This window comes from Diadema antillarum, unplaced genomic scaffold (genome assembly GCF_040938485.1).
Source record: "Diadema antillarum isolate AM-2024a unplaced genomic scaffold, OU_Dant_1.0 seq00000927_RagTag, whole genome shotgun sequence".
In the NCBI taxonomy this organism is placed as follows: Eukaryota; Metazoa; Echinodermata; class Echinoidea; order Diadematoida; family Diadematidae; genus Diadema; species Diadema antillarum.
In genome coordinates this window covers 57,210-79,486 of record NW_027271778.1, presented here as the reverse complement: position 1 = coordinate 79,486, position 22,277 = coordinate 57,210, and the positions used below count along the sequence as shown (strand labels likewise).

Sequence of the window (22,277 nt, the reverse complement as noted above, 5' to 3'; positions counted from 1 at the left end):
ATTCGACTGGCATGGCTGCCACTTCCCTCTCATCTTTCCTACTCAAAAGTTTCAAAAACACAAATATATTATCAATGACATAAAAAATACAATATGTAACTAGAGCACTACATATACCATTGACTGAAAAGTGAATAACTTTTCCTTTATTCCACTAATACAAAAAAAATATAGGAATAACAAAGTTAAAAACTAATTCACGAACTAAATCCTATCTAGAAAAAAATTCCTAAGTAGCTTTGGACCACATATAGAATTTCACGGAGGAAAGCTCAAAATCTTGTAAGTCCATGTCTCTTTTGTTGTTTTCTCTTTTTCCTGCCAAGTCTATAGTTATCTCTTCATCACTTCACAATCTGCAAAATTTTTTTTTATGTGTAAATGACTTGCACAGTTTATACGACTATATATATATCACTAGCACAGGTACCAAGTTTGTGAAGCGCCATTCTATTTCATCCCGTCATTCTCACACATGGTACCGTTCTGGCCAGTTTTTTTAGCTTTTACTCAACTACATTCATCTGACATCTTTGTGTACATATATATATAAATTCTTTTCTCTCCTCACACTCTCTCTCTCTCACTCTCTCTCTCTCATTTCATCAGATTAATCAGAAAATCCTGTAAATATCGATTCGAAAGAGATGCACTTGCCGCCTGAATGTTTTTTTGATGACATAATCATTTTGGTGTGCTTTTTTTCTCCCCTTCCTTCTCTCAATCCCAGCAAAAAAGGTAAAATATTGGAGTTAGGGTACAACTGTTTGTTTGGGGCGGGTACCGTCGGTCGCCTCCCACGATGTGCCGCACCACCTGCAGACGCAGACTGCCAATGCAATTTACATACCGTAGTAGCCTGGCTGTGCGCCGGGCATCATGTTAGGCATACTCGGTGCCATGCCAGGCATCATACCGGGCTGTGGTACCATGCCGGGCATGGCGCCGGGGGGCATGGCGCCGGGCGGCATCCCTGGCGCCATGCCTGGACCTGCGGTGATCATGAGCTGTGGCTCATCTACGAGAAAATAAACAGACATGAAAGTGATTTCAACAGTTATTAAGTGTCAGATGCACAGTCATAGATATATATATATATATATACACACACACACATATATATATATATATATATATATATATGTACATGTATATAGACAGCTCTCTTTACACAAGGTTGAAAAGGTCTTCATGTGCTTCCAAGTGGTGCAAACAAATCTTTGCACAGACAAAGGGAAGTAATATAATTATTTCATATTGTAGTAGTGATATTACTTCCCTTGGCACTAGCAAAAGATTGCATACAGAACTTGTGTACACATATTACAGACTACAACAATGTCAAACACTATCGTTGAGGGCAAAAAATCATATGTGGAATCCAAACATACAAATGAAAATTTCTCGCAACTGAACAGAAAACATGCAGTCAAAATAATCTATCCTATCATTATGTCAGTGAAAACTTGAAAACGTCTTGTGTTCAAGCAATTATTAGTGATTGTATGAGATCTTGCCAGACTTACAATATACAAGAGGTTTGTTCTCATTTGACAATCTTGTATTCAAGCAATTATGAGTGACGTATGAGATCTTTCCCCTTCCTTCTCTCAATCCTCAATCCTCAATCCCAGACCTACAATATACAAGAGGTTGGTTCTCATTTTACAATCTTGTATTTAAGCAATTATTAGTGATGAATTGAGATCTTGTTAGACTTACAATATACAAGGGGTTGGTTCTCATTTTACAATCTTGTATTTAAGCAATTATTATTAGTGATGTATTGAGATCTTGTCAGACTTACTATATACAAGAGGTTGGTTCTCATTTTACAATCTTGTATTCAAGGAATTGTTAGTGATGTATGAGATCTTGTCAGACTTACTATATACAAGAGGTTGGTTCTCATTTGACTGTTCTTCCTCTTTCCTCTCCTTCTCTGACTCTGCAAGCTTGTCAACCTGGGCATGGGAGAAAAAACAGCACTTTGTTGTTATTACTGTCAAGAATTTGTGAAGAGCCAAGATTGGCGAAAGAAAATGCAAATGGAAGTCGTTTTTTTTTTCTACACAATGCATTGGGTGCTAGTGGAAAATCATGAAAAAGTTAATGCCGAGAAAACGGCTGTTGGTTCCAGTTCACAGTTTCATGCCGCAAATATTTCTGGTTTTGCAGTAATTGTCTCACATTTTATAATGTCTGCCTTTCCTAATATCTGTGACATTACTACGTACGACCCTTTCATGGTCAGACATATTATAGCTTTATAAATCATTCTATTTAAGAACAGGATCACTACAGCTTACCTAGGCTGGGGTCAATACAGTACAGCTTTTATGTACAAACATGTTTTTCTTCTTCAGGAGATAACATACAGATAAAATATAATTTTGTCGTTATCCGTACCAGTTTATATCAATATGACCCTCAGGAATTACTTAATTTTAATGTTATGACTGATAATCTGCAGATACTTCTCATCAACACTATACATATATGAAATGATCCATCCAGGCATATCTAAAAGCGATTTCCTACTTATCACCTGGGGTGACAAGACCTCATTTCTCAGTTTGTGTGTATATATATATGCATTGAAAATCATCCTAACTCAATTTTGAACATCACAAATACTGATCTGATTATCAAATCACTTTAATTATTACTGTAATAGAAAAACTATGTTTCTATATAATTTGATGTCAACACTGATTTTTTTTGGTGAAAATGAAGAAGCTTCTTGCTCTCCTAAAAATTCATGATTCTGGAGATACACGGTCTTCGTCACCACCACAGGGATGTTTTATGTAATGTCCATTGGCTAACCTTTGCCAGGTACTCCCGCATGACCTGGACCATGTAGGGCATGGCGAAGTTCATGATGTTGTGCCGCCACGCCAGCTCAAGGATGACGTCCGGGCGCAGGAGGTCGTAGCAGTTGAAGAGCGAGGCGCTGAAGCACTCGTGGTTGCCGGCCTCCAGGAACCAGTTGACCAGCTCCTCGGCGATGTCGATCTCCCGCGACTCGCTGGCGTACTGCATGGCATCCTGGGTAATTAATGGGCAGAGCCAGCAGTGAAAGTGTGAGAATGGTACACACCCAATGATATCTGTCTTCACCAAAGCATTTTGCAACGTCACAATATTAAGTCTACAAGACATAATTCAATGCACCTTCCTTCATTCTTCTTTCTTAGTAACCTTAGACGTGAGCAACGTTGGAAGTTTGGCTTGAGAGAGCTAATACATGCTTAGCAAATTCCAGTGACACACAACCGTGACTGAAGCGGCACTACAATTGACACAAATATTCATTCCCTCAGTAAGCATTCACACATTTTACATTTACTAAACATACAAACAAGTGAAGAGTTTGTTCGCAAAAACCGATAAGTCCATATTTGCCAAATGGAGATATTTGCGATTAAAGGTCAAGAAAAATAAAGAGAATAATAAGAAAATTTTTGCTTCTTTTGACCATAACTTTAAAAATGTAAATTCATATGTAGTGACCAATATATCATTTAAAAGGTATTATTTTGTACTTTATGACAGAGATCGTACTTTAAAATCTTCAAAAATGGACTTATCGGTTTTTGCGAACAAACTCTTCAAGTGTAATGCCATCTTCTTTTTCTTTCATAAAGGAAACATAACTAACCACGAAAAATACTAGTACAGCACACTGCACAAGCTAAGTGAATAATCTCTTTAACATATTGCCATATCATATCAGAATAAAACACACAAAGAATCTAACAACCTAGAGTAACAGTTCTACAACCAGCCCTACTCTTGTGAAATGCCCGCAACATGAGCTTACACATTTTGTCCGACAAATTACCATAAAGTTCCGTGTATAAGACGCACTATTTTTTCGTCAGAAAACGTTGAAAATCGGGGGTGCATCGTATACACGGGTTCAGTCGAATCACGGAAAAAAATTCGTCATGTACACCCAATTTTATAAGGCCAACTTGGGGTCATGTATGCCCATCGACATTTGGAAGGTAAGCAATCACTAAAACTTACGGATAAAAGAGCGATCTTTCAATCTGGACACACACAAAAGCTGCAAATACGAGATAAACTTACATCGGCCTTGAGCAGTAACGATGTATCAATCTGGCCATAGACAACAGCTGTAACAGCACTGCTGTACATGCTACCGATGTCAGTCTACCAAGCTACCAACAGCCAACCTAGTAGCTGGAATACGCGATGTACAGGTATCATTACTGAATTACCGATACCGTAAAACTTATCAATGTACTAGTATCAATATGGCCATAGACAAAAGCTGTGAAATACGGAGTAGGATCGACACTATGTCACCGTAAATATGAACGATGTGTGAAGCATGCATGCATATCCATGTCGTTCGTTTGCTCTTCATTTCACGAGTGCGAGGCCAGCTAGCTAGGATAGCATAGCTACACTGTAGCTAGCTAGCTAGCTAGCAAGCCTTTGGCAAAGGCAGCAGTTGCAGAGAGGCTTTTGCAATGGACTCGCGTGCACACAGCGATCGGATCGAAGCGCGCTTGCCCGTTGCGCGCTGTGTGTGCAAGTCCATTGCTCTCTGTGTGCGTGTGCTGATATTATAGCGAGCTGCCTTTTGCAAAAGGCTAGCACTGTGCATACAAGCATGGTACAAGAGACACACATGTTACTGGTAACAGTGCATGAGTGTAATTACCGTACGCACCGTACGTCTTGCCGTATGATCCCTCTGCTACACTTGTTGATGTTTTTCTTATTTTTCGTAATGAACCTTCCAGTCTGACATGCGTCAATATGCGAGACACCCTCTGCTATGTATGACAGCAAAGATCGTACTGTACACTCATGAGTACGATGTGCATGACACAGGTACCACGATTGAAAGGTGAAACAATAGCAAGTGAGTACCGAGACAAGTCTCGCATTTTGCGTCTTCCATATTTTGTTGATGTCCGATGAATACCGTTAAAAGAAAATATAAAAGGAAACGAAAAATAGAGCAAATACATGCTGCATTCTAGGGAAATTTTGAGCTGAAATAATATGTATGACACACGCAATATTTGCGTGGACATTTTCGTGCTTCTTTTTTTTTTTAATTTTAGGTCCGAAATTAGGGGTGCGTCTTATACACGGAACTTTACGGTAACAATAATCTACCTATGAAATCCCCTCTCACTGAACCTGCTGTAAAGGGAATCGTTATTGTTTCAGCTTATCCACCTACACATTTTAATCCTATCTGTGCCAGGGACTTAGGACACTGTACAATGCTATGGGGTTTCCTACACAAATTGGCCCTCAGAGCACTTAAAGGGTTAGAGAGCTGCACGCACCTTGAACAGCTTATCCTTCTTGCAGAGCTCCACGGCCTGCTTCCAGCGGTTGTTGCGCTTGTAGAGGTACGCGGCGATGCGGCGGAACTCGATCAGCTCGTGCTTCTCCAGCGTCTGAGCCAGGGCGATGTTGTCGAAGTTGTCGAAGGCGTCGATGGACGCACGGAGTCCCTGGTAGTCTTCCTCCTCGATCAGCAGGTTGTTGAGGGAATCGTTGATCGCCTGTGGATGAAGTGAGAGGCACGTGATAATGCGACTTCTTCACATACTGAACCCCTCATTTAAATTGACACTCACTTTATTACAGTGCATGCTCATAACAATGCACAAGGTTATGATGAAAATCTCAGTAAAACAAAGTAAAATTCATGTCTGAAAATTATTAGACATGTATCTGTTCATACTTTGTTTGGCTATAACAAAATTTTGACAAAGGGAAAGAAACCGTTTGTACCAAGGATTTTGTTATAACAGGAATCGCCTCTATCGATAATGTTACAGTGCATTGCAATCTGTGAACTTTGATCGAGTTGTCACAATAAATCACAAAGTCAAGTCTGTTCTCAGCAACTCTTCCTCTTATACAACGTGTGTTACCTATCAAATATCACAATGCTCAGCATTTACATGCAGTCTTACATTACACATTATCCTCAAAACATATGAGTTAAACATACAGCTCTAGTTACAGATTACACACAAGGCATGTCATCTTGGCCAAGTGGCCAGAGCAAGAGGCGAGGCTCACCTTGTTGTTGTGGTTCTGTACTTGTCTGAGGTATGGTTTGACCAATGGCAGCTGGTTGAGCTTGGAGAAGAGTCCGACGGCGCGGGTGTGGTCCATGCGAGGTATGAGGACCACCAGCAGGTCGTTGAGCAGCATGGGTTTGTAGTCCAGGTAGAACTGGATGGCCTTGTAGTACAGCTCTATGTTGGCAACCTGTGACGGGAGGCAGATGACACACAAGACTTAGGTTTGGCCCAGGACAAAGCTATAACATGGAATAATGAGACTGTTAATGTGTAACACTTTGTGGTATAGGAAGAAAAAACATGCTCCACTTTCGCTCCACTTGAAAATGGTGTGAAAAATATCTTGCCAATGTATATACATATATTCTTAGAACTAATGGTAGATAATTTTCACTCGTTTTGTAGCTGGTAACATACTACTGTCTCAAAATGAAAGGACTCTGGGTTTGAGGGACATAATTAGTATTCTTGGATGACTTACTCATATTAGAATGACCTAGATACACTGTATCCTTTAATCAACTCTGGGTTGTGCAAACACTTGCTGAATATGCCGGTCAAGAATGTCATCGATGACTAACAGTCCGAGCAAGAAGTCACTCATTTGACAGTTTTTGATCTCTTCTTTACACTAAATTGCCAAAGCAAAGATCAATCGCTTTATCTGGAATCAAATGTCCCATTCATATTATTCAAACTGGTATTTCATATATTTCATGTTTTCTGGAGAAACTTTGCTAACCTTTAGATACAGGTAAAAAATCAACACGAACATCTCATTTTTTTTTTTTCCAACTGTGCAAAATATAACCAACAACTTCTGCAAACAGATATAAAGAACAGTACTCTGGAAAGTGTTGGTCATCGTATTGATGGTCATCAAACTGATGGTCATTCCTCACCTTAGTGATGACATCCTTGAAGTGGCTTTCTCTCCAGGCATCGGTAGGGTGCGCCATCATGGTTACTATGGCGTTGTCATACTCCTCATACTTGTCATACAGGAATACAAGTTCTGCCCATAGATGTGCCTGCTCTGCAGCCCGCAAGACCTACATTTCCAAATACACACGTTAAGAACAAGGATTAGAGATATATCAAGCACCTTCACTTTGCCATACATTCGGAGGAAAGCGAACAAGACCAGCATACCACAGAAGTGGCTAGGATTACCTCTGTCATTTGGGGAAAAAAATGATGCATTAATATAAATGTGGGTGTCTTGAACATCTCATCCACCACATAGTATAAGTCATGACATGTTCAAGATTGAAAGCAGGGTATAACATATTAACACTGCATCTTGCCCTATTCCTCTAGAAATAACTCCTTTCCTCATTTCATATCTTCCTTACATTCCTCCCTCAACTTTTCCATACTTTCTCATTAACACCTTCTGCATTCCTTACCTACATACATCCCTCAATATCTTCCATCTCCTCCCATAACTGTTTTTTCCTTCTGTCCATCCCTCCCTAAGTCACTCTTTTCCTTCTATTCCCACCCTCCCTCCAAGTACATTTCCTCTATCCTCCCATCCCTTCCTCTAGCTCTCCTTCACCTACCTCCTGCCCTCAGTCCAATCCTGTTCCTCTTCCATCCCTCAATCCATTCCATCCCTCCCTAAATCCCATCCTTCTCTCCATGCTTCATTCACTCCAATCTATCGATCTCTCTAACCATCTTTCCTTCCCTCCATCTTATTCCTCTCTCCCTTCTTCAATCATTCCCAATCCTCCACCTCCATCTCTTCTTTCTTTCCATCCCTCCCTCCATTCCATCAAGATCTCCTTTCTTTATACACTCCCATCCATCTCTCTCTGCATGCATCTTTTCCTTCCCTCCATTCCATCATTATCTTCCTCGTTCATTCACTCCCACCATCCCTCTCAGCATCTTTCTTTCCGTCCTTCCATCACTCCCTCCATTCCATCAGTATCCCCCTTCTTCATTTACTCCCAATAATTTCACTTCTTCTTTCCATCCCTCCTTTACTTTCCTCCATCCCATCAATCCATCCTCCCTCACCTTTGGAATGTTGACGCGAGACCAGAAGAGCTCCAGGTGCTCCCGCATCTTGGAGGGCTTGTACTTGGAGTAGAGGATGGCCAGCTCAGTGAACATGCCCATGTGGGCCCGCTCCAGGCCCAGGGCCGCCTCCAGCAGCTGAATCAGCTCCTCAAAGTAGCCCCTGTCTTGGTAGTAGTTGATGAGTTCCTCCAGCTCGTCGGCATGCACCACGATGTGGAGACCGCACATCTGGGCCAGGCGGAACTCCTCGCCATCCACACAGGAGAAGCAGACCTACGGGGGTAACAAGTGAGTTGGGTAGCAAGAATTAACCCCTTTTTGCTTCCGGAAACAAGGCATGTCATGCATTGTCTCTTTGGTCAATGGTTAGATCTCAAAGGCAGTAGGCAATGAAAGTAATTGCCATTCCATGACAATGCAAAACTGTGATATGAAACTATAGTGACAGATATCATTTTCAATCTGCGATGTACCCAATTGAGCAACATTCAACAATAAAATTGATCAGAGCCCTGTTTCTAACATGGAAACCATATCGAGTCAAACAATGAACCGAAGTTAAGACAGATTCGAGATCGGATCTAGTTGGGAAGAATACACAGGCATTCAAAATGTATTCCAGAAAACGGCAAGGTGGGCGCAAGACATGATTCCCAAAGGGCTTAGTGAGACAGTCCCTAACTTCTGAGGACTGATTGATCTCAAAACTGTTTTTAAGATCAGGTGAGGTGAACCTAGGATTAATTTTAGAGCTTAGCGAAACAGGCCCTATGGCTTAACATAGCAAATCCTTTGGTACTCATCTATAAATAACACTTCCTAATGTGTCATAATCCATGGGTGATAACCCATAACTCTATACATTCAAGCATGAAGTGTATAACTTATGCAACAGGCGGTAAGAGCAGTACGTCCACCATTACTAGACAACGAGCGACACTACGGTCTCACCTCCTTCCACGTGCGAGTGCTGTTGGCCTTGCGGGCACTGTCCACGGCTGCCTGGTATTCACCGAGATGCACCAGGGTGGATGCCAGACGGGCGAAGTTGGAGACGTTGTTGAAGAGAAGCTTGGCAGCCTCGTACATTCCTTCATTGTAACACCGGTCACCAACCTGCACAGTATGGGATATTCGTTGTAAGAACTTCACATCAAGCAATACTCAGACCTTCCGGACTACTTAGCTACTCTAAAGCAAATATGAGAATAGAGCAGCATAGGGCACTCTCCTTACATCGCATATAATTATAACAAAATTTCCTTTAAGTGAAGTACAAATTCAGGTCTCAAAATTATAACACGAATATTTCATCGATCTAGTTTAAACTAAATGTCCATATAACAAAAGAAAACTACCGGTTGTGAAGACTTCAATGTAATGGGAGTTGACTATACTCTAGACAAGAAATTTGAGGGAAAGCCTTCATTTGCACAAATTGAATCACACACATATTGCAATTCATCTTCAATTACTTACACAGGAAAACTACACAAAGTCTAAAACAGTTATGAAAGGCATAAGATTGTGTGATAAGAGAAACTTCATCCCTCCGAAAAAACTTGTGTCCTCTTCATCCAACATCACCATAAAATGCAGACACACATACAAACAAGCACACACACATTATTGACGAGGACCATACCTGCTGGATCTGGGCATGGTTTGGTCCCGAGATGAACTCTTCCAGGTCTGCCAGGCGGTTGGTCTTGGCGAAAGCGAAGATGAGCTCCGTCTCCACGTAGGCGTCGCGGGCCTTCTTGCGGGCCATCTGGAGGTAGCGCACCAGGTCTTCCCAGTTGCCTGCAGGGGGGTGTGGAGGAGAGAGAGACCCCATCAAAAGTGGTGTCGATAAATCAAACCCCATAAACCAAAGCCATGCAGTAAGATACCAGCATCTTCACCGCTTCACTGAGGCTAATCTGAAAGCAAAAGCTGTCTCATTCAGGCTAGAGTACGCACTTAGATGTCTTTCAAGGGCTGACAGTTTGAAATGCGACCATGACACAGAGCAAAAACAGTCAAAACTTCAACAGAGGTCGATTTCTAAATACAAATCTAACTGGTAATATCAGCTAAAATTGAATGACCTACTCGATTATCCGACTAGTGAAATAACATACATACATTCAGTTCAGACCAAAGACAATGAAATATCTTTGAATAATGATAAAGATCTAATCTAAGCTTTCGTTGTGATAAGAAGATTTATCTCCTTTGTAGCGACATCTAGTACTGTAAGAAGAGGACAGGCCAAAAGAAAAGATACATTCATCTCAAGAGACGGAAAAGTGACCTTCGACTGACCTGATCCCGATGCGGCTTCAACCACCTCGAGGTATGTGGACGGATCGTTGGCCTTGATGTACGAGTCAATTGCCTCCTTGACCATACTGGCTTTGATCTGGGCAGCAGCCAGTTGACTCCACACGTCGGGCTCGTTGCACCGCTCCGCAAACTCGTAGGCACGGTCCAGGTTCTTTATGTGCTCAATCAGGACCTAGGGATCAGAGGGCAGAGGTTACAATTTTGAGGTCAGTTCATGAGGTCATGTAGACTCGTAGAGATTACGTGCCATATATGTGTCATAACTGGCACTCCATATCTAATTGGTACTACACCTGTCTTAAAAACGACACAAAATACTGAACACATAGGGTATTTTCATATACAACAGGTATGGCATAAACTGTAACTCTAAAACATTGAGACAAATTTTTAATTGCCTTTTAGATTCACAGCCTCCACAAGTTTTCATTCAGCATGACCCCAAGGTTCAACCCATATCTTTTGCAAATGTCTGTATTTCTGTACAAAAAGGTAACCCTACATAGACTTGTTAACAAGGAACAGGTGAAAATGTTGCTCAGTGTTACAAAAACACACACAAAACTGCTGTCTGAATGCAATAAGTCATGTACATTCAATGAACTGGCTACCAGCACATCACACAAGTCCTCCCTCATTAACTTATTAATCCCTGATTCAAGCAGCATGACGAAAATTACCTGAATGGCAGATGTGTTGACGTCAAACTTCCTAAAGATGGCGAAGGCCTCCTCGAAGAGCTCGCTATCAATAGCAATGTTTGCGATGTCGGGGGCGTCGTAGTTGTCCAGGCGGTTGATGTACTCCATGACGCGGGTGCGGTCGGCCTTGATGGCCGTCAGAATCAGCAGATTCTGCAGGTTCCTAGTAAAGTGATGGGACAGGGGAAGGGAAAAACATGACAGTCATGTCACGGAGCCCTTACACAGCTGTGAATACATTGACTGGAATAAGGTTTAATAGGCCTGAAACACCATCAGTCAGTTTTCACATACTGTACAGCCATTTCACAATGTTATGATGCTCACAGCTAGCGACTTATGAAATAAGACAACTCGTTTCACTAAGAAGACAACTGGCTCCAACCTACAGAGCACTCATACTTATTCAAGAGGAGCTGCTAAGTTTCTGGCACAAATAAGCTATATTCAACTACAGTGACAGTGAAGTTCTTACAGCATATCATATCTACAGCAGGGGAGAGAGGAGTGACGCCAATAACATGTTTTGATCACAGATACAGATGCACCTCTCATGTTGAAATAGGGAAAGAGGAGCAATTACTCATACAGTGCAGTGATCGCCTAGAATATTTACCCTACCGGAGAGCTCACATGTCGGAAACATCAAATACAAACATGGTCCGTGGTTCTACATATCAGGAACATCCGCACGAGACATTCACTGAATCATTGAAAATAACAGTAACACACCATTCACATGGAATATTGGCACATCACATCTAAGGCAACTTACACAAATGGGGGATTACAATATATGGCACCGGAGCATGCAGGTGCAATCTGCTGTCCCCTGATACCATTATAACATCACACATGCATCATTTCAGCCTCACAAAAGGAGTGAGGAACGTACCTGTGGTCGCTGAAGACCGAGTTCTCCAGCACAATCTTCTCCAGGAGCTCGATGAGCTCGTTGGGCAGGTCGGCAGTCATGAAGGCCTTGACGGTCACCGAGATGTCCTCTGGATCTTGTGTCTCAGACAGTGCAGTTTGTACGATCTAAATCGACAGAGAGAAGGGAGAGAGCTGTAAATTAGTCTGGCATGAAGAACATAAATATTTCTTGCTTGGCCAATGACAAAAACAGTGTGCGTAACAAGTGGGCTTCTTTATCCTTCAGAAAAGGAAATACATGGTGTGCCCATTCATCTTGAGAACTAATGAGCTTGTTAAGCTGGACAGACATTCAACAGGAGTGGAATGAGCCAACTACCACCTCACACAAGCATAATCTTTCACAAGAGTATTAACTCTTGGCAATAGTGCAAGGATGATTAGAATGATGAATTAGAAAGGATGATTACAAAAGCCCAAATACTCGAGTAGCTGATGTTTCTAAGTGAGATCAGCAAACAATGAATAAACATCAATCTCAAAATATGCTCTACTTTCAAAAATATAAACACATTGTCATTATTGGCAGGGCTACAACATTAACGTGTCACACAGACTCAGGACATATGGTTCAATAATGATGCCTCCAGCAACAAACATGTGTAGAGACACAGGTAGATGAAGACGACAAGCCACTACCAACCTGGTCGATGAGCGGCCTTCGGTATGGGTTGTCTTCCTGCAGCACCTCGGCCCAGAGTTCCTGGTCGCGTCGCCGCACCAGGTAGCGTGCCTCGCTCTTGAAGAGGGAATTCTCGTTGCAGACGTTGATGAGCTCGCGGTCGCACTGGCCGCGCTCGTAGGCCACACAGGCCAGGTGAGGATCGCGCTTCTCGCAGTACTTGCCAACAACACGGCTGTCGTAGAACTGGTTTTCTCTGCAGTGAACAAAGAGTTTGGACTTCATGATACGTGCATGCCAACCTTATACACAACAGTGCATTATTCTGAGGGCTGAACATGCATTTTTAAGGGGAAGAACAGTATTTTCAATGTAGCCTGAAATCAACTTAACCTACGAGGCAAACTATTCAACCACAACCTAAATTGTAGTGATTTATAGTAGTAGTTGTAGTTGTATCTGTAGTAGTTGTAGCTGTGCTTGCTACTGTTTGTAATTACCATTATCACTTTTGTTGATGGAGTTTTTGTAGCTGCATACACCATTGCATTGTCATTGTCTTTGTCACTGCTGTACATGTTATGTTCAGTGTCATTAAGTTGTGATGGGATTTTTCTGTTGACATGAGGAAATGTTTGGGGTTGTTTTTCCAATCTATGTAGATCTTGGCCATGGCATTGTCACTGTCTTTGTCACTACTGTATACATCATTACCACCAGTTTTCTCACTAACCTGAGGAAGCGTTCTGGGTTGTTGTTTGAGTCGATGTAGATCTTGGCCAGGGCATTGTGGGTGGCAGGCTCTGTGCTGCCCTCGTGGATGCGGGTCTCTAGCCAGGGCAGGAGGAGCTTGAGGCGGTTGCGCTTCTCCACCTCCTCCACCAGCTCGTCGGTGGAGAACTGGCCGCGCACCACCATGATCAGGCTCTTGATGATGTCCTCGGAGCAGTCGACGTCCAGCAGACCGCCGATGACCACCGGCAGACGAGAGGGGTTGACCTGATGTCCAGAGAAAAACAAAAACAAAAGTGCACAAACTACTCAATAACCAAATCAATCATCGCATAAATGTCCAAACAAATTATCATGCATCGGCATTGATAAACATACAACCACAACTACACTGTGGATATCACATTATGTCTCATTTGTAATGACAGCAGAGACAAATAGAAACCACAGGGATAAAATCAGTTTCATGTCACGTCATTTGTCAATCTCAAAGATACAGTCAATTATTACAGAAACATATTAGACCTTCAGATAACATTTAATGGTTTCAGTCAAGGAATGATTCTCATCACATGCAGATGCAACACAAAAAGCAGCATGGAAATGTTAATGTCTGTCACATTTGAAATGCCTTTATTCAAAAACACAAGTAAATGTCTTTAAAATTCAGAATGCATATGTATACTAAAACCAAAAAAGATTCTCCAGGGTTGTGGTTTTCTTCTTATCTCTTTTTTGGCTGACCTTTTGAACGTAGATCTCAATGTACTTCTGCAGGTTGTTGCGGTAGAGATAAAGAACCAGGTCGTGGACGAAGTCGAAGCGGTCGCAGACAATGATGAGGGGCAGCTGGTCAGTCAGTTTGGCCTCCTTCAGGAAGTTCTTGACCCGCTCGGGGTCGTAGCAGTTGCTCTCACGACAGATGCGCTCCACCTCCTTGATCTGGCCGGTCTTGCAGGCAGACTGTTTGGTAGCGGGGGTGAAGAGACAGGACTTTAGACAAGGGCAGATGACTCCCAAATTTTTATAACAGAATACCCAAACTCTTAAAGGAGACCTCCGGATAATTTTCAGACTTTTACATTTGAACAACTATGAATTAGTTAGACAGAATGCAGACTTTCAGAATCTATAGTGATTGGGTTGAGGAATAAGAGTGTTTTCAAAATTTACAACAAATTGCAATGAATAAGGATGATGACATGGCAGCCTCACCATAAGAATGCATAATGAATGGCATGCATACATTCCACACAGGTGATCTTGTTAAGCAAGTGGTATTGTAATGGAATTACACTGCTGCATTTCTGAAGTATGTGAGGCTCCTATGTCATGAACACAGTTCAGTGTAATCTGTTTAAGATTTTTCAGAGTATTCTCTGCTCAAGGACCACAATAAATTCCACAAATCTATACATGGAGCTGTTGATTTATGTACTACATGAAGTGAAATTATGAAAATTGTCTGGAATGCCCCTTTAATGAATTGACATCCACAAGTTATTATCTGCTTCCCAATATAAAGGGACTGCACCCAATGTCAAGTACATTGAATTATTGTCTACACATCTCTATATAAGAATCTCCCCATTTAAAGAGACAAACACTCTTAGCATGATGCCCTGCTTGCACTTTGCACAGGCAAAGGAAATGTATGAAACAAAAAGGTTGATATCTATATATGCCATTTCATAACTGAAGGATTCTTATATACAATCAGAAATTGATGACTGCCATCTTTAGGTCAACTCAAAGGGGAGAAAAGTGAAAGTATAAACAAACTATTTAAGGAGCATACACAAAACTGAAACTACGATCATTTATAAACTATACCTACTATATCAAATAAGAGTGCACTTCACGGGAATAAAAACTAAGATGAAGTGCGATATACAGTTCTTTCTTCTTTTCACACCGATAAGCAAAGTGATCAACAAGAAAACTTTTATGCTACATCTTGAAGACTTGCCAAGTTCTTGAGCTGATATTGGGAAAGAGATAAAGTGGACATGTTGGAAATGATTACGAAGCACTGGCCCACTGAAAGCCACTGACCAGCACTTGTCTGTCACACCATGGGGTTACTCTCTGGAGATCTACGGCTGCCTCTCTCACATGGACATAGTAGAGAAGGCGTAATGTGCAACATCTCCATTGAATTACAACTCTATAATCCACAAGGTCCTCATGAGACAAGATTTGAATGCAAAATTACTCTCTCCTTTACCCGTTACTTACAGGGATAGCAGATATCTATTGTACGAGCAAGTGTGAGCGGGTATGAGAAGAGCTGATGGGTTAAACACATCAGAGATGCCACACCCGGTTCAATGGCATTTGCTCCTGCGACAATTGCTCCCATGAAATATCTGCCCGCTAAAGCCATACATAACTTCTACCGACGAACGTAACCCTAATCCAAATCCTAATCCTCACATCAAACTAAACCTAAAACCCTATCAAAACCCTAACCCTAAGTCCTTGGAGAAAATAATATCGGAGCAATTGTCGCAGAAGCAAATGTCGTGTCACCACCCCGCCCACTCACCTGGATGTACTTGAAGTGGACATCGGAATCCTGGCTGAAGTTGACGATGGAGCCCAGGAAGTAGAAGAGGCCCTCATAGCTCTTGAAGACCTCGAAGATGTCGATGAGGGCCGTGGTGGTGAGCTGCTCGTGGTACTTGGTGGCCACCTGCACGCAGATCTGGAGGTTCTGGCGGATGTTGGCAGTCAGCATGGCCTTGATACACTCCAGGGAGTCCTCGACGGACAGGGAGCCAAAGTAGTTCACCAACCACTGGGTGGGAATGGGAGGAAAACAAGGCAAGGATGATCACTTGAGTTACCAGGAAACTCACAGTAGGTTTCAAATCTTAATATACTGCCACAAAGCAATTTTATCTTATTTTAGGTTCTTTTTTAATCGTCATTATTTGCTTTAGGCAAGTCACTTCAGCAGGCAAAACCCATCAGCCTGTCATATCATTTGACCCAGTTGCTTCACTGCAATAAACCTCCCCATTACTGTCAAATATAGCAGTTGTGTAATTTATAAATTCAACTCTCTTATTCAGGAAGAGTGCCTTCCCCTTTGAATGTCAACATCATAAACGGATATGCACACAATAAAGATGCACACACATACGTAGAAAAAAGAAAGAATTTCCATTTTTTTTTTTCAGATTTTGATACTCATTGATTAGACACTATGAATAATATCAAACAAATTCCAAAGACGATGGGGTTGTCTGCCATATTCATCACTTACATCTGGGTTCAGGAGGTGAGTGTGGACGACAGCTCGCTTGATGTCATACAGATCTGTGTAATGCTCCAGAGCCTGAAGAGGGAGAAATGATAATGAGGATTCAATGTTTAATGGGATGTTTGTATGCATGAAGAAATAACAATGCATGTTTCATCCGATCTGTTGAAAAGATTACCTGATGACACACAAGAACAAATAAAAAAGGCAGGTAATGGTACTGACATTTTTGGTCAGCATACTGTAACAAAGGTATGTAGGGGAAATTCTGCTCACATACTTTTCTTTGCCATGCTCAAATATTGGAATTCGCAAAGCTAAGCTCCACTGACATAGAAAGTTCTTTTCACACAGAGAATAGGTGGTTTATCCATGTGAACAGACAAAGGAACTCTTGATAGAATTAGTCAATGATGTATCATTTTTAACCCAAATGCTGTTCTTGACTGCCTACCTCATGATGAGGGTCAAATGATTGGGGACATGGTAGAGATGCATACAAAAGTTGGCATCTGTGTAATCATTGCATTTTACACTCAAATTTCAACAAAAGTCTGGAAAAGGCAAAACGCTAAGGCCACCAATCTAGAAGCACTCAAATACAAGGTGTCATTCTAGCTGATGCACTATCAAGAGATGGTTAAAAATGACAACAAATAAATCGCCTTACCCTCTGCAGAAGTCCTGCCTTCTCACAGAGCTGGGCGATGTGGGCGCGGTCGTAGTGGGTGAACATCTGGTTGCCAAGGATGGCATCGGCCACCTGGGGGGCGGAGAGGAGGTTCATCTCCAGGAGGCGGGTCTGCAGGTGGCCCTCCGAGGGGCGGTTGTTCTTCAGGGCATCCAGCAGGAAGGAGGTGCACGGCTGCACCAGGTTCTGCTCCATGAACACATCCACGATCTGGGGGCACAACAGAGACAAGGTAATCATTGCGCTGCACACTCAAAATAGCCACAAAAGTCAGCAACAGATAACAGATGATGTTCTTACTGACTTTTTACATTGACTACATAACATTACATTGACCATGGCATGAACTACTTTTGGACTCATCAGTACATCCTGGCATGCTTCATTCACCAATTGTGGCACAGATGTTGTTAAACTCATTGTCCATTAACACGGGTCATGTTAACACTTACAAACACTATTCTACAGTATATTCTTGACCACTGAGGGTTACTGTAATGGTGTCTCACGTGGGTGAGTTTGTCTTACATTTAATATCACATGTATTTAATACAATTACATAGCACAAACTATATAAACATACATATCATATTACATAATCTTACTTAATATACAACTGCGACGCAAATACCCTTGCAAGATAGAACTTCCTGTGTACTTAAATGGCATTGGAAACTGTAAAAGACAGTATTACTCGCTTACAGAGAGTACAGAATGCTGCCTCTAGACTTGTGTACCATGTTTGTTCACGTTCTCATGCCACTCCTCTTATACGTTAACTCCACTGGCTGCCAGTCAAAGCAAGAATATCCTTCAAGCTTCTCCTACTGGTCTACAAAGTAGTCAACAATAGAGCTCCAGAGTACATTGGGGAAAGTCTGGTACGACATTCTCACTCTAGGCGCACTCGTCTTTCATCATCCGTTACCTTCACTCAACCACACACGAAAAAACTAGCTGGCGATGCAGCTTTCTCTTCTTCTCCTCCTAGGCTGTGGAATAAGCTCCCTCCTCTTCTGAAATCATCACCAACACTTGATCATTTCAAACAAAACTTGAAGACTTACTTATTTTGATGTCCCTATATGTGCACTGGACTTGTACTGTCGCTGCCTGGTACTGTAAAAGTGGTTTCTTTCGCGTACAGATACTTTCGCGGTTTCTATCAGTGCCGACTTTTTCGCGTGCGTTTAAATTCGCGGTCGGCAAAATCTGTGAATTCACAGTCGGCAAAAACTGTTTCATTTTGCACATGAAAACCCAAACTATTATCAGATTATTCTTTTATTTATTAAATACAAATTACAATTGAATGCAGGCTTACCTAAAATCCCATATCTTGAGTATTTTATAACATGCTTGTACCTGAATTGCGCGGTATCGCTGTGTTGGTTGACCATCAACACACTCAATGCGCGAAATCTTCGTGTGAGCATGTGTGCAATAATAGCGTTGTAACAAGTGGCGAGTTCAAAACATTTTCACGTGATGTTAAATTCGCGGTTCAACCTCAAAGCGCGAAAATAACACCACCGCGAAAGAAACCACTTTTACAGTATTTTGTATACATTTTATCTCCTATGGCGACCAGGGATGACATCTCATAGCGCTTTGTATCCAGTGGAAAAGGCGCTCTATAAATGTCTACTATTATTATTATTATTAGAGCTTCTTACCATGCTGATGTCAGCCAGTGGCTCCTCATCCTGAACCATCATCTGAGCGAAGCCCGCCCCCTGGTCCGGGTTGACGCGCATCACGTTGCGTAGGAGGAAAATGTAGTCGGGGGTGAAGTTCACCTTCTTGGCGTACAGCACGATCTTCTGGAACTGGCCAGTCTCGGCAAAGCACTGGATCACCTGATTTGGGGAAATGGAGACGAAGAAAGACATGGGTTTAATACTAGGTTGCAACTGTGGAGACTATTAGCATTAAAGGTATGAAAAATCCCAACTTAACACATCATACAATCAACATTTATTGTATTCCAAAGGTTAACCTATATCAGAAATTTAAAAGAAAACAAAACATTTATGACCTGTTATACCAACTCAAAAATAAGTCCATACAAGCTTATGCAGACTAGGTGAAGTCTTGCTGGAGTAATTTCATGAATTATACACACATTAAAAAAAAATTAAAAAATCAGCTGAAGATACATCCAGCTCAGCATTGTTGTCTTTCAATAAGTCCATACACAGCTTCCAGTATGTGGGCAAGGTACAGTCCACAAATAGCACACGCAGACCAGGTGAAGAATTGCTAGAATATTGTACAACCTCATTGAATCCCAAGAGCAGACTTTATTCTAGCAGGCACAGGACCCAATCAGTCTACTGATTTGAAGATGGGAGATCAACTAATTAGTCCAACCACTACCATTTGAACTTGCTGGAGACAAATTTGTCAATGTCTGCTATACAGGGATAATACTGAGGTTTGTTGAAAAAAAAATCAGAAATCAAAATTTTCAGGTGATTTTGATACATGCAAAAAAGCAAAATGTGTATAGACTTGAGAAGAAAAAAAATCGGAAATCAGATTTAAATCTACAGAATACCATGCCTGGCTATACTAGGGTCATCTTCGTCTAGGTCTTCATTATGTTGCTGTTTTTGAAGAAATTACACCATGAGCCAAATATCAAAATAAGAGTTTTTCTTGGTAACTCGACTAAACTAAACTTGCATCTTATTCTTGGTTATGGTGTCCGTGACTTATGGCTCCTTTGGCAGTGAAAAGTCCCATATATGTAAAATCACTTTACTCTATAAACCATAAAACATGGCATATTTCTGATGTGTCACCCAACAATGAGTGATTCTGGGGTAATCACTCATTGCTTTGTAAAGTGATGATTACCTTGTTTGGAACACTGGCACGCAGGTAGACAGACAGAGCCAGTGTCGGGTCATGGGCCTTCACCAGATCACCAAGTTCTTCGCTGCATTCCAGCTGTCAAAGTAAGGACAAAAACACAATTGAAAGGCAATACCCACGGGTAAAACACATCTGCAATACATTTTTCATTCCCTACAAGCTAACAACAAATGATGCCACGTCTGCACCCCTGCACAGAGTAAATCCTGCTGATTCACAAAAATAACAATAAAAAATTTGGAGAAGTTGATGGCATCTCAGTTCAGTCATCTCTTGAGTCTCTGGTGACCTCCAACTTCATTTTAATACATGTCTTACAAATTTCACAGTCATAAAAACCAATGTCCATAAAGTGATCTCATTGTTCAATTAATCAACATAAGTGATAACCACTGATCTTCATGAAAATCTCTAAATCAAATTAAATATAAAGCAAAAAAAATTAACACTTTTCCAACTTGCAACAGTTTACATAAGCCTCTACTTATACGGCACATATATTTCTACACTTGCTGTGATTAACCAAATTGCATTTATTGGCTTTAAATCAAAATATCCTATGGAACTTAGAATAGGTTGGCTAAGAGACACACATTTCACTTACAAGTACCACAAAATACCTTCACACTTCAAAGACAAAAATGAGCAAATGGTGCATAATCTTCCAAGAGCCAAGAGGTTCACCATTTGATTTGATGTGATTTCATTTGATTTATTTATTTATTCTCTGTATGGCACTGCTTTACAATTCCATCAGTTTTCAGCAATATCAGCAAACATTATGACATATCCATATAAATGGTACTACACAGCATGGCATTTCATACAATTTCAGAAATTTTAACCACACACATATACATTCTCCCTGTCGAAAAAAACCCAACATATTTTGAGAGTCGAGAAGAATGAGAAGGGATTGACGGCTCACCTTGTCCTCCTTGAGCCACTTCTCCAGGAGCTGCTTACGGCCCTGCTGCAGCACAGGGCGGCAGAGCTCCAGGGACTCATACTTGTTGAGCTGGCCCTGGTCCAGCAGGATCCCAAAGTATTGGAGGAGGGGCGAGGTCTGGCCCGGCTGGGTGGGCACCTGCTGGAACCGCTGGATGGTCTGGGGGGTCCTCAGGATGCCCTGTGGGGGTGGGAGATCGAGGACGAGGGGAAGGGGTAAGATAACAGGTAGAACGTTAGCTGTTAGGTTACAGAACATTTAGAAGAGTAATGAATGGTGGGCAACATCAAAGTTTCATACAAAATTCAATACGACAAAAGATCATTCATTGAATGTGAGCATGAAATGGGTCATGAAAATTGCATCCAGGACCAAGGAAAGTAGACAAAAATTATGTCAATATCACGAATAACTTTTCTTTCAAGAAAGTTCACAGCTAAGTAGGGGTGCATATACTGTCTTCTTGAGTGATAACAAATAGTACCGTAGTATCAACTATGACGGGGCTATTAAAAATGGTATGATTGATGCTCATAAATTTGCCTTGAATTCCACTTTACCAATGAAATAAAGTGGGAAAGAAATGTCTACAAAAATGAACGTGATTCATTTGCAATGTAAATGAAACTTCATAAAAGAAGGACTTCAGCAGTAAACCCTGAAAATATCATCTCAGAATGTTCTATTACCCTGACATTGTGAAAACTGACCTTAGGAGCATTGGCCGCGACCTTGGCAGCCTCAGAGTAGTTGCCCTGCTGGAAGAGGGCGTTGAACTTGCGGACGAAGAGGTCCTCAGCGCCAGACAGGTTGTTGCGGACAGCGATGCGGAGGGCAAGGTCTGGATTCTGGAGGTTGTTGGTGATGTAGGGCACGATGTTCTCATCGTCCACACTGACCGTCAGAACCTGTGGGCAGCAGCATTTGACAGCAGGGGGAAAAAAAATGTCAATGAGTGACAGCAATGAGCCTCTACATTTCACTCGAACAAAAGAAACTTTTCATTGGAAAATATTTTAGTTGATTTCCCTCAATGATATACTTATG

General features: G+C 41.6%; 1 protein-coding gene across 1 annotated transcript in view; it reads right to left on the bottom strand.

The window, feature by feature from the left end:
* Positions 1–239: 239 nt before the first annotated feature.
* LOC139741400 (clathrin heavy chain 1) overlaps positions 240–22,277 on the bottom strand; it is a 57,757-nt gene continuing 35,719 nt past the window's right edge. The window contains exons 7-28 of the mRNA XM_071651980.1: positions 21,941–22,138; positions 21,210–21,410; positions 20,264–20,356; positions 19,078–19,260; positions 17,381–17,611; positions 16,714–16,785; positions 15,991–16,242; positions 14,187–14,405; positions 13,444–13,709; positions 12,732–12,966; positions 12,048–12,193; positions 11,132–11,315; positions 10,431–10,623; positions 9,769–9,926; positions 9,075–9,239; positions 8,121–8,396; positions 6,995–7,144; positions 6,088–6,279; positions 5,340–5,561; positions 2,830–3,051; positions 1,889–1,964; positions 240–1,018 (exon numbers count right to left, since the gene is read on the bottom strand). Of these exons, the coding sequence (XP_071508081.1) occupies positions 843–1,018; positions 1,889–1,964; positions 2,830–3,051; positions 5,340–5,561; positions 6,088–6,279; positions 6,995–7,144; positions 8,121–8,396; positions 9,075–9,239; positions 9,769–9,926; positions 10,431–10,623; positions 11,132–11,315; positions 12,048–12,193; positions 12,732–12,966; positions 13,444–13,709; positions 14,187–14,405; positions 15,991–16,242; positions 16,714–16,785; positions 17,381–17,611; positions 19,078–19,260; positions 20,264–20,356; positions 21,210–21,410; positions 21,941–22,138 (4,110 nt within the window). The 3' untranslated portion in view covers positions 240–842. The remainder of the gene's footprint in view (positions 1,019–1,888; positions 1,965–2,829; positions 3,052–5,339; positions 5,562–6,087; positions 6,280–6,994; positions 7,145–8,120; positions 8,397–9,074; positions 9,240–9,768; positions 9,927–10,430; positions 10,624–11,131; positions 11,316–12,047; positions 12,194–12,731; positions 12,967–13,443; positions 13,710–14,186; positions 14,406–15,990; positions 16,243–16,713; positions 16,786–17,380; positions 17,612–19,077; positions 19,261–20,263; positions 20,357–21,209; positions 21,411–21,940; positions 22,139–22,277) is intronic.